General features: G+C 46.1%; 2 protein-coding genes across 3 annotated transcripts; one reads left to right on the forward strand and one right to left on the reverse strand.

Moving 5' to 3' along the window:
- Nucleotides 1-1,757: 1,757 nt before the first annotated feature.
- Nucleotides 1,758-6,445, forward strand: LOC123050566 (inactive poly [ADP-ribose] polymerase RCD1). 2 transcript variants are annotated; one of them, XM_044473346.1, is made up of 7 exons: nucleotides 1,761-2,079; nucleotides 3,263-4,551; nucleotides 4,850-5,091; nucleotides 5,212-5,297; nucleotides 5,601-5,783; nucleotides 5,885-5,980; nucleotides 6,125-6,445. In XM_044473346.1, exons 2-7 carry the CDS (start codon nucleotides 3,440-3,442, stop codon nucleotides 6,182-6,184), a joined length of 1,779 nt encoding a protein of 592 aa, XP_044329281.1. In that variant the 5' UTR covers nucleotides 1,761-2,079; nucleotides 3,263-3,439; the 3' UTR covers nucleotides 6,185-6,445. The 2 variants fall into 2 exon arrangements, with proteins under 2 accessions (XP_044329287.1, XP_044329281.1); XM_044473352.1 differs by lacking the exons at nucleotides 5,885-5,980; nucleotides 6,125-6,445 and having other exon boundaries at nucleotides 1,758-2,079; nucleotides 5,370-5,786.
- A 163-nt stretch (nucleotides 6,446-6,608) lies between these two features.
- LOC123050585 (probable inactive shikimate kinase like 2, chloroplastic) lies at nucleotides 6,609-9,828 on the reverse strand. The gene is made up of 8 exons (XM_044473362.1): nucleotides 9,526-9,828; nucleotides 8,206-8,396; nucleotides 7,939-8,133; nucleotides 7,691-7,752; nucleotides 7,533-7,599; nucleotides 7,337-7,455; nucleotides 7,074-7,250; nucleotides 6,609-6,858 (listed from the first exon to the last, which is right to left on the reverse strand). Exons 1-8 carry the CDS (start codon nucleotides 9,748-9,750, stop codon nucleotides 6,755-6,757), a joined length of 1,140 nt encoding a protein of 379 aa, XP_044329297.1. The 5' UTR covers nucleotides 9,751-9,828; the 3' UTR covers nucleotides 6,609-6,754.
- Between the last annotated feature and the right edge of the window lie 783 nt (nucleotides 9,829-10,611).

Below are 10,611 nucleotides of genomic sequence, written 5' to 3' on the forward strand. Positions count from 1 at the left end.
ACTAATTTGGAATCTGGCCCTTGGGGTCGGTGCCACATAGCATGGCACCAAAGTTGTACATGTGGGCGCCACACTAAACGATGCCGAGATGTACATGTGGGCGCCACACTAAACGACGCCGAGATGTACATGTTCGGTGCCATGCTACATGGAGCCAAGCAAATCTGGCTCCTAGGGTTTCCATGGGCCCATCTGGGGTCGGCGCCACATAGCATGGCGGCGAACATGGGGGCTAGATTCCAAATTAGTTTTATGCATGGGCAATATGTGCTTGAAGTCGCTCAGAGGGGCCAGATTTGTCAAAAATTACTCCATTGCGAGAGCTCATGATGATCATCACGCTCACCATGTGGGAGAATTGAAAACACCGAAATGCGATGGTTTTTGATGGGGCCACTCCTTCAGTTCAAAATGCCATCTCAAATGTGGCCAAGGAGGGTAGAACTTGGAGTTTGAATGACCTACTTAAAGGAGATCTATCTTTCTTTTTTACAACGCTTGATAGGTGAGGTAGCGACAAGTAGTTGTGTACGGTTCTAGGGCATATCCCAGACACGTAAAATTCATTGTTGTAACGCTATGATGGTGGGCTCTTCACCCCTTTCTTCTACTCCCTCCTTCCCATATTGTTAGGCATATTAGTTTTAGCACGAAAAATAACGCAACAATCATCGTTAGTTGAGCCATCTTAGCGGGAAGCGTCCACGACTCAAAAAAAGAGGAGGAAGGCATGCACGATTTCTTGGAACCATCTCCAGAAAATTAGCGATACTCTATAACAACTCGAGAGAGGAAATCGACTGCATGCGTCTTACATACTGAGACTGCATGTAAAAGCTAATACGCCTAACAAAATGGGAAGAAGGGAGTATCAATTTATGACACACACTCGTGTGTATTCTAAAAAGAAAAAAATCATACAAGACGAAGAAGAAGCAACACTTTGAATTCGAAGCAGTTCATCCGCCCAAAGGCAACTAGAGCTCAACATAGTCAAGTATACTGACTCGATTAAGGTCTTATTGACCAACTAATTGTGTGAAAACTGCACCTCCAACGACGACGAGCTATAAGAAAATGACTCCAACATCTATATGCCACCACTTAGAGTCGCGAGTAAATTAAGGGTTAGCCTTTTCAAACGAGCCTCGTTTTCCCTTGTATGGCTGCCGATGACTGGGACGGAAATAGTCTTAGAAAGTACGCAGCCTCGACGAGAGCATATATTGTACTTAATTACATGTGGTTTATTATATACGAGTATATGTACGTGTATACATACGTCGGTTGATAGATAGTAGGTTCGTGAAACATGCAGTGCAATTCCGGTGTGCCCAAGCCATAAGAAAATCAAATTGGAGGCCAGCACGAAGTTCCATCAGGAGCACGTCACCCCGTACTACACACGAACGAACCCCAATAATGCACGCAACCGGTCCGGACGTCAAGAAAAACTACTGCCAGACGGCGAATATCCGGCATCACGGACGGACGGACGGCTGCGGGCGGGGCAGGGAACGTTGACCGCGGGTGTGAACCGTCCGATCGCTGGATGTCGGCATCACGGCGTCCCATTTTGCTTACGGCCCAAGCAAAATCGTTCCGGCCACGCAACTTGGCATCCAAGTTTAGCGCGCCCAGCGCCACCGCCAGGCGGGCCCGACCCGCGGCGGGGCCCCGTGTGTCGGCCGCGGAGGCGGTGGGTGGAGCACAATAAGGGTCGCAAGTGGGCACGACAAAGGCGTGGACCCGCGTTATTTCTCCGCCCAATAATATTTCCCCCACCGCCGCACGGCTCCTCCACCCCGACCTTCCTCTCGCCTTCGCCCCCGCCCCCGCCCCCTTGCCGCCGCCGCCGCAGCGATTCTCCGAGCCGAGTCCTTGCTTTGACCAGCCGCGTCTCGCCGCCGGCCGGGGGAGCATCTTCGGCGGGGTAGCTCCGGCAATCGATCGTAGCCGGGGGATAAAGTGGGCTCCGTAGGGGAGTCCTAGGGGGGGTGACAGGGGGGTTAGATCGGGCAAGATGAACCGCTCAATATCCTCCGCCGTGACCCCTGCTGATGCTGCCGCTAACCCTAGGTAAGCGTCGGTCGGTGAATCCATCGATTCGGCTCGCCCCTTGCATGGATCTACGCGACCCGCCCGATTGTTAGGCCGTGTGTGATGATTTCATATCTCTATATGTTCGATCTGGTGAATATTCTTTTGTGAGAGTTAGGTAGGCTTTTTTGTTCGGTTTCGATCATCTGTGACACCGGGAAGCTGGTTGTTGACTGCTAAAGTTGTAGATTTAGGATTTACCAAGTGGATTCCGTGCACCCATGACTCGCTAAATATTAAAAATTCCATCTTTGCTATGAATTTCGCGTTAGCTTATCTCCATCTTGTTTGTGTGGTGAGGAACTAGTTATTTTCATCACAACTTTGCTTGATTCAACTTGAGACATCATTTGCCTTTTACTTCATGTAATTTCCTGATTAGGCCAGCGCTTTCAAATAATATTTGGCTTACAAAGCATATTTTCGCGCGCAGGTGAATACTCCCTCTGTAAACTAATATAAGAGCGTTTAGATACTAAACACTCTTATATTAGTTTACAGAGGGAGCACATGATAGTTGTGCGTCATAATCGTAATTTCTGAGCCCTGTTATTAACGCAATAGATTTTTTTTCAAGCCATATATCCTATGATTTTCTCATTAGGCCAGCTGTTTCAAATGTTTGGTCAACGAAGCGTTTTTCGCGCGCAGATGAATATATGTTTGTTTGGGGTGATAATTATAAATTTTGAGCCCAATTAATGCAGTAGGTTTTTTAAAGCCCTGTATCACGTGTTCTCCTGATTAGGCAAGCTGTTTCAAATATTTGGTTTACGAAGCATAATTTTCGCGCGCAAATGAATACATGATACTTCTGGGTGATAATTGTAATTTCTGAGCCCAATTAATGCAATAGCCGTCTCAAGCGCGCTATATATGACTGAACTCTTGTGCTCACACCCTTCAACAAATGGCGGTTTCTGCATGAGGACTATGGCAAATCAATAGATAATTCCATATTGAAGTATTTTGCTTTTTATTTTATTTTATCTAGTTCGTCGTTCGTCGTGCTAATGTAACATGATAGTTTTGGGGAATTTACTCGTATGTTTAGCTGCCGACAGAGTACTGAGATCTTTGATTTGCATATATTCTGTTTGCTTGATTTAAGATATTCTAGTTTTTTGTCCTTTTTCTTACAGGACCTATCTTCCCTTTTCAGGTTTCCTACTCTTTTGCCCTTATCTCACCCGACCGATATTCTTTTTCTCCTTGTCGATATTGAAGTAGTCTATGCTCAGAGGTTCCTCCATTAGCTTAGTGTAAATATTAGACTTGTTGGGGTTTAGTTTGCTAGAAGGAATTAGTCTCTGCTTGGTGTTCATTTCTGCTTGCTACAATGGCTGCGATGAACGAAAAGGTGTTGGCTAAATGTGGACAGAATATAGTTAGCCTCAAGAGGAAGCGGGACAGCCCCGCTGCATATCATGCTGATGCCTGCCACACCTCTCAATCGCATCAGCATCCTACTGGAAACTCTGATATCAGGTTGTATGTTGGTGAAGATCGCAAGGCGAACATCGCGTGCCACTTTAACAAGCAGATTTTACAGAGCTATCAGAACTACATGACCAGTGCATCACCTAAGCGTATTCTGCTCCGCCAAAGTGGCAACTGGAAAGAATTTCCAGAAAAAATTGTCAAGCTGGCTCAAGTTGATTTCCGGACAAAGAAGACCATCACAGAAGTAGGATACCAGAACCAGCTATTTTTGCTGGACTTTGTCCACATGACATTCATTGACTCAAAGTCAGGTCTTCAGAGGCCAATCGCCTGGATTGATGACAATGGAAGGCGTTACTTCCCAGAAGTTCTTATTGAAGATCAGATAGTATATAGGAGGAAAGATTTTGGCAATGGAGATCATGTCTATGTTATAGCTGAGCCTAATGGGGCACGTCAAATAAATGACCAGTATGGAGCATCAGAGAGTTCCGCAGAAAGCTCAAACTTTGAGTCCAGTACTGAAGAGGTTTCCAGTGCTAAGAGAGTTAGAGCTGAGAAGAGTATCATCAGGAAAATAAATTGTGATCGTAGAGAAACTGTGGGAGAGAATGAACCACACACTTCGCTGCCTGCAGTCTTTAGTTGTCAACCACAGCAAGATAAGCTGGGCGGGCAATCACGTGCTCAAGGAACTACCTCTGTTGTGCAGAAGATGTTGCTGCAGGGAATGGGCACTGCTATTGGTTCCAAGGATATTATTGGAATCCACCGAACGCCATTCTTGAATAATTATAGAGAAGACCGCTATGATCTCTTCCAAAAGCAGGTAGAGATTACTAAATCTCAGCATGGTAATGCAAATGTGCGTTATGCTTGGCTTCCTTGCTCGAAAGCTGCTGTGGATGAAATGATGCTGAATGGCACCTTGCAAGTTAAAAAGCCCACTAGGTGTCCACCCTATGGAACTGGCGTACTCCTTGCACCAGCTAACTGCTCCATTAACTGGTATGTGCTCCTGTCTCGTATCATCTGCTGGCAAAAAACTTACTCTGAATGTTCTGAACATCCACTCACCTCCATCTTTGAGAAGTATATTCACATCTGTCTTATTCTTGCCATATGTGTTTCCTTATTTGTAGATAAATAGTTTCTGGCACCATTTATTTACTTCCACTTACATGTTCACATGTTTTTCGTTGTCAACTTACCATTGTATTTTTTTGTCTATTATTTGTTTCTATTCTTTGACACTTCTTGTCCCTAACAATTGCAAAAATTCAATATTTTGTATTACTTTCTGCAGTGTGAATTACTCTGATGTTGATGAAAATGGCATCATCTATATGATGTTGTGCCGGGTTGTAATGGGGAACGTAGAAATAGTTCACCATGGATCTAAGCAGCACCAGCCTAGTAACGAGTATTTTGATAGCGGTGTAGATGACCTAAAAAACCCGCAGCATTACATTGTATGGGATATGAATCTGGATAGTCACATCTATTCTGAATTTGTAGTCACCATCAAATTGCCATCTAAAGCCAAAGGTAATTAATCGCAACTACTGTGTCATCATTTTAGAAATTTAATTTAATTTAGCTTTGTGCAGTTCATAACAAATGTCAATCTAAGTTTTCTTACAAGTCAGCCTTCTCATTTTGTTTCAGATTCCCTCTTCACACAAGAAGATTGTCACGATTCATCTGATGCTTCACTGGTCTTGAGTCCAAGTTCGGCCGACAGTGTATCACAGGTGAGGTTCTTTACATTGGGAGTTGATAAAGATGGTACTGTCATACTAGAGTCAACTTCTGTTCTCATACAGACAAGTTCCACTGTTGGAGCAGCAGGAGCATTCAGTTATTCAGATTGCGTGTCTGACTCAACAATTGACCTGTGCTTCCATTATGAGATTATAACTTCGAGCTGATTGTAGTCTTAATGTTTGATAGAAATCTCCAAATATGATAAGTTTCCTGTTATTACCAATGTCATGTCAGTTATGTTGGGTGAGTCACAAAACACCAGTTGACACTGTTCTTCTGTGTGGAAACAGGACATGAATCTTGAGGCATCTCCAGCATTGGGTGGTCAGTATGAAGCCCCCATGTTAGGAGGATCAATGGCAAAAGCTCCAAGTACACCTTGGATGCCCTTTTCCATGTTATTTGCAGCTATTTCAACCAAACTTCCTCGCGAGAAAATGGACATGATCAATAACTGTTATGAAGAATTCAAGGTCTGCTATTAATCAGTTCTTGGTTGTTGTGTTCTCAATTGAAAACTGGCCTTCAGCTTCTTGTTGGAGCCTGAGTTGACTTGTGTTTGTGTTCATACCAGGCCAAGAAAATAAGCAGAATTGACCTAGTGAAGAGGCTGCGTCTCATAGTTGGTGACAGAATGCTGGTCTCCACAATAATTCGGCTCCAAGATAAGGTGCGGGCCTTCTCTCTTTTGAGGCGCTGTTAGCTCCTGATTCATTGTCTGCCCGTTTTAACACACAACTTTGTGCTCCTAGGGCACTATAGTATAGCAACATTTAGTTAATCTAAGTATAAGCTTGTGTTTTTCTTTTAACAGTTGCCTCCGATGGTGAAGCGGGAAGCAGCAAATGCTCCAGCCAAGGCACGAGGTCAGTGACCATGGTGGATTGGAGGAAGGAACTGGTCGGCTTGTTATCATGAGTTGGAAGGAATGTAGTCTTCTGAGTTTATTTGCGTCTGTCTGTGAATCTGCCGCTCTGTCTGTCTGTCTGTTTTAGTAGCTGCAAAGAGGAAACTGTCCGAGTATACTTGTGAACCTAAGATGGTTTCAAGGGAGAAGGCTCCTTGTTTACCCTCCTAGTTTGGTTTTTGTCCAATCAACATTGAGTTTAGTCAATAAATCGTCATTTTCTGTTAATTTTCTAACTTATGTGTTTATTCACGCCTTTCTGTCGCCTTCATCTCCGGTATGACGCAAAGGGATGCCTGCTCGACGGCCTATTAAGGAGGCCCGCATGATGGGGCGCTCTCTCAGTGGTAGAGAGGGTGCTCCTGATTATGGCGTCTGTTGGCAGGTGAAATAGAGAATGTTGGCATTTCAGCCTTTCTTCTATAAAAGAGAATCCAGTAGCGAATAAGAGTACGGCTGTATGAGGCTATGCTCTGTGTACATCCCTAAGCAATGAATGGAGTCTTGAAAAAGAAAAGAAAAATACTTGAAGCTGGACTAGATGTTGGTGGGCGGGGCATCTGATTGGGGATCCCAGCCGGGTGGCTCGATGTTGGGCCAGTCCCCTCGACAGCCTAGCCTGATGTAAAGGCTCTTCTTCCCTGCCATTCCAACACTGATGTCAATTTTCTTGCAAATTGAAATGGAATGTAAGGCGCTGTTCTGTTTGGTATCGCTCTGCTCCACAACTCCGGGAGCGGAGTTGGCGAAGTTGCAGTTCAAAATGATGGAGTTGCAGTTTCCCTGCTCTGTAGACTCCGGGAGTGGGTGATTACCGAACAGGGCCTAAATGTAGCACGAGGCGGCTGGTGTTTACCTGCTAGCTTCTTGTCTGCCAAGGTGAGCTGCTTCAAGGCAACAAGGCAGCCCTGTGCCACAGCTCGCGTGTACTCCGGGTCCCATCCACCCAGCTTCACCACCACATCCGCCTTGGCATAAGCCACGCTCCCAGTGCTAACGCTTCTCCGGGCTTCCTCTTTGGCAGAGGCTTCATCTGCACCCACCCCAGCACAGCATAGCAGCAGGTCAGCAAGGAAGAACCAAACAATCATCAACCAAACGAAAGGCTTCCTTACTCACCACCGGCATCGGACACCGACAACCACACTGTGAACCCGGAATGAAGATACTGCCATTTGTCGAACCTGCTCGCCGCTCCTTGCTTGCCACCTAGAGTTGCTACCACGGTACGGACATGGCTGCAACACACAATTTTAGCATGGCAAGTGATCAACCAAAGCAAGCAAAGAAGCTCCAAAGAAAAAGGAAACCCGACCTGCTGAGGCTTTCTAGGACAACACACTCCGCTTCAGCTACGGAGTCCGCTCCTTCTGAGGCCGCCCCTACAGGTAATTACATGTAGTTAACTCACTGCGGTGGCAATGATCTATGCTCTATTGCACGAATATGTATTTTAGCACCGAAATGACGTACAGGTATCAACAGACTTTTGAGTGGCACTCTCTAGCAGCTCACTTGTGCAAACTGGAAGATACCTGCAAACGCGCAGCAAAACACATTTCAGGGGCCTTATCTGCCATAGAATTAACAACTTATCATAGTACATTGTGGCAGCAAATCTCAGAGTAGGACATGCATCTATATATTGGTTAAAACAGCGCAGCAGAAACAAGGATGCAATTGGTTAAGTAGTTTCTATAACAGGACGGCAATGCACTCACCCGATGCCCTCAGCAATCTCTTTAGCGACCGCCTCGTTGATGTCCGTGGAGTCGCCAACTATGTGGACGCTAATCCCTGTCAACAACTGCGTGATCCCAGCAGTGAGAGATTTCCAGGATTCATCAATGTCGGGCCATTTCAGCTCTTGCTCGACTTTCTTCAGATTCACCACCAACTGATCCTCATCGATGAACCTGTAACAGTGCAACGAGTCAACAGATGAATCCTCACAGGCAAGAGTCCGCTACTGAGCTAGCAATACATACCATATCGTCTCAGAAGACTTAACCCTGTCGAACAGCGTGCCGACATTCATCAAAGTCCTCAGTGTTCCGTCAGACTTGGCTCTGATGAGCAGGGACATGTCATCGACGTCAACAAAAACATCTCTTGAACTCTCAATGCCAAGCTTTCCAATGTCCAGCCTGAGCTCCACCTCTCCGTTTGTATCGGTAAACTATATGGACAGAGATAACCTCAGCTGATTATTTTCAACGACATGACAAGCTCCAGATTTTCCAACATTGTGTCGTGTCTAAAAGATGGAGCGGATTCACAGAAGGTAAGTTTTCAGCACATTAACCAAAAAAAATATCCATCTGTGATGCGGCTCATAGGAGCTTCCAGAGAACTAGACACACATATATGGTTCAGGAATATTTAGTTAACTACTGAACTACGCTACATGAAGCATGAAAGACATCTCATAGCATGTCATCTCCCAGACAAGATTTTTTTTTTGAAAAAGGTGTGTATTATATTAATTAATCAACTTAGGTTCATTACAATCATCATCGACCAGTCGCAACACGCAGGCCGGGACTGAGTCGATCAACACACACTCACACCACTCCTACCATAACTAGTGAGAGCATGGGCAACCGTAATGCCATTTCTAGGAATCTTAGCAATAGTAAAATCAGGGAGTTGGGCCAGCAAACTCACTTTCCCTGATCAAGATGCCAATGGGAGATCTATTTAATTCCTTAGAAGAAAGTTGTTGAATGACATTCTCAATAACTACTGGGCGGTCTATGAGCTGCATGGTCCCAATGGAAGTATTATAGGGGCGTTCTGTTCACGATTAACATGTCAGCACAGACAGAGAATGTAAAATGTAATAGGGTCTGTCTAGGGCACATCAAAAATGTGTTATTTGTTTATTTGGAATTGCCTTGTGTAGACGCGTTTCATGGGGTATGCAGGACTGCATAATGGGGGAACCAGCAAACTGGAAGATGATACTACCGCAGATCGAAGAACAGCTTAGAAACCAAATGCATATGCTTTGGGTTTTCTGAATAATCCCCTCGCGTTCTTCTTTTATCCTATGAAGAATAACATGGTTGATTGTGAAATCATGTGCACACTGAAGTAGTAGTAGTAGCAAGGTGTTGCCAAGGTAGGAATTCCAAGATTTCTATCGTGTGTCGGTAATGGTATGGTACCGTGAGATGACAGAATTGGGGAAAAGGGATAAGTAAGCTCTATGAGCAGCGGGCGTCTGTGCACAAGCAGATAAGGTAAGAAAAATGAAGTGCACAAGCAGAAGCAGGAACAAAGGAAAGACAGCGGCGGTAGCTTGCCTCGTAGTCGTGCGCTGCGGCCGGGGACGCCGACAGGGAGGTCCGGGGGAGGAGGCGGAGGCGGCTCGCCGGCGGGGAGGCGGCAAGGAGAGAGCGACGCCAAGCTGGCCGAGGAAGAGGAAGGCCTGGAGCACGGGAGTAGGTTGCGATGTGCTGGCTGGGGTTTGCAGGGAAGGAGGAGGAGCAGCAGGTGGCGGTGGCTGCAATGGACATGGCCGCCATCATTCTAGCATGAGCGCACACTTGTGTGTGTCCGTGTTTATGAGGCGAGGACTGCCTTAGCTATATTCATTTTTGACTTAGGATCTCCAGTCATTTGGCCCTCAGCGCACCCGGTAAAGGGCTTTGCGCGTTTGCGCCGGCTGTTTTTTGGGTACGGGGAATCAATTTTCAGCCACGTCCCCGGATTTCGGCCCCCAAACGCACAGAAATTCAGAGTTCTTTTTTTTCCACTACCAAAAAACGACACAAGTTCGACGATCACCATGCCACAGGTCGACGATCATCGTGTCACAGGATCGTGTCACAGGTCGGCGGTCGAACACAGCCAAAGTCTGGCGATCAAAAGAGTAGGAACCATAGACATGGAACTCAAACGACAGGCTCATCTATCGTAGGGCTGGGAAAGGTCCGCGGCGTCGGCGTTGTGGGCACAGCTGCAGTGCTCGGCGTTGACGTAGGCGTGGGCGTAGTGGCAGTGGTTGTCGGTGTCAAAACCGGCAGATCTCGGGTAGGGGGTTTCGAACTGTGCGTCTAAGGATCGAAAGTAACAGGAGACAGGAACACGATGTTTACCCAGGTTCGGGCCCTCTTAATGGAGGTAATACCCTACGTCCTGCTTGATTGACTTTGATGAGTATAGGGGTTACAAGAGTTGATCTACCACGAGATCGTAATGGCTAAACCCTAGATGTCTAGCCTATATGATTATGATTGTGATAGACTTCACGGACTAAACCCTCCGGTTTATATAAACACTGGAGGGGACTAGGGTTTGTACAGAGTCGGTTTACAGAGAAAGGAATCTTCATATTTGCACGCTAAGCTTGCCTTCCACGCCAAGGAGAGTCCCATCCGGACACGGGG

Source organism: Triticum aestivum, chromosome 1A, assembly GCF_018294505.1.
Source record: "Triticum aestivum cultivar Chinese Spring chromosome 1A, IWGSC CS RefSeq v2.1, whole genome shotgun sequence".
NCBI lineage: Eukaryota > Viridiplantae > Streptophyta > Magnoliopsida > Poales > Poaceae > Triticum > Triticum aestivum.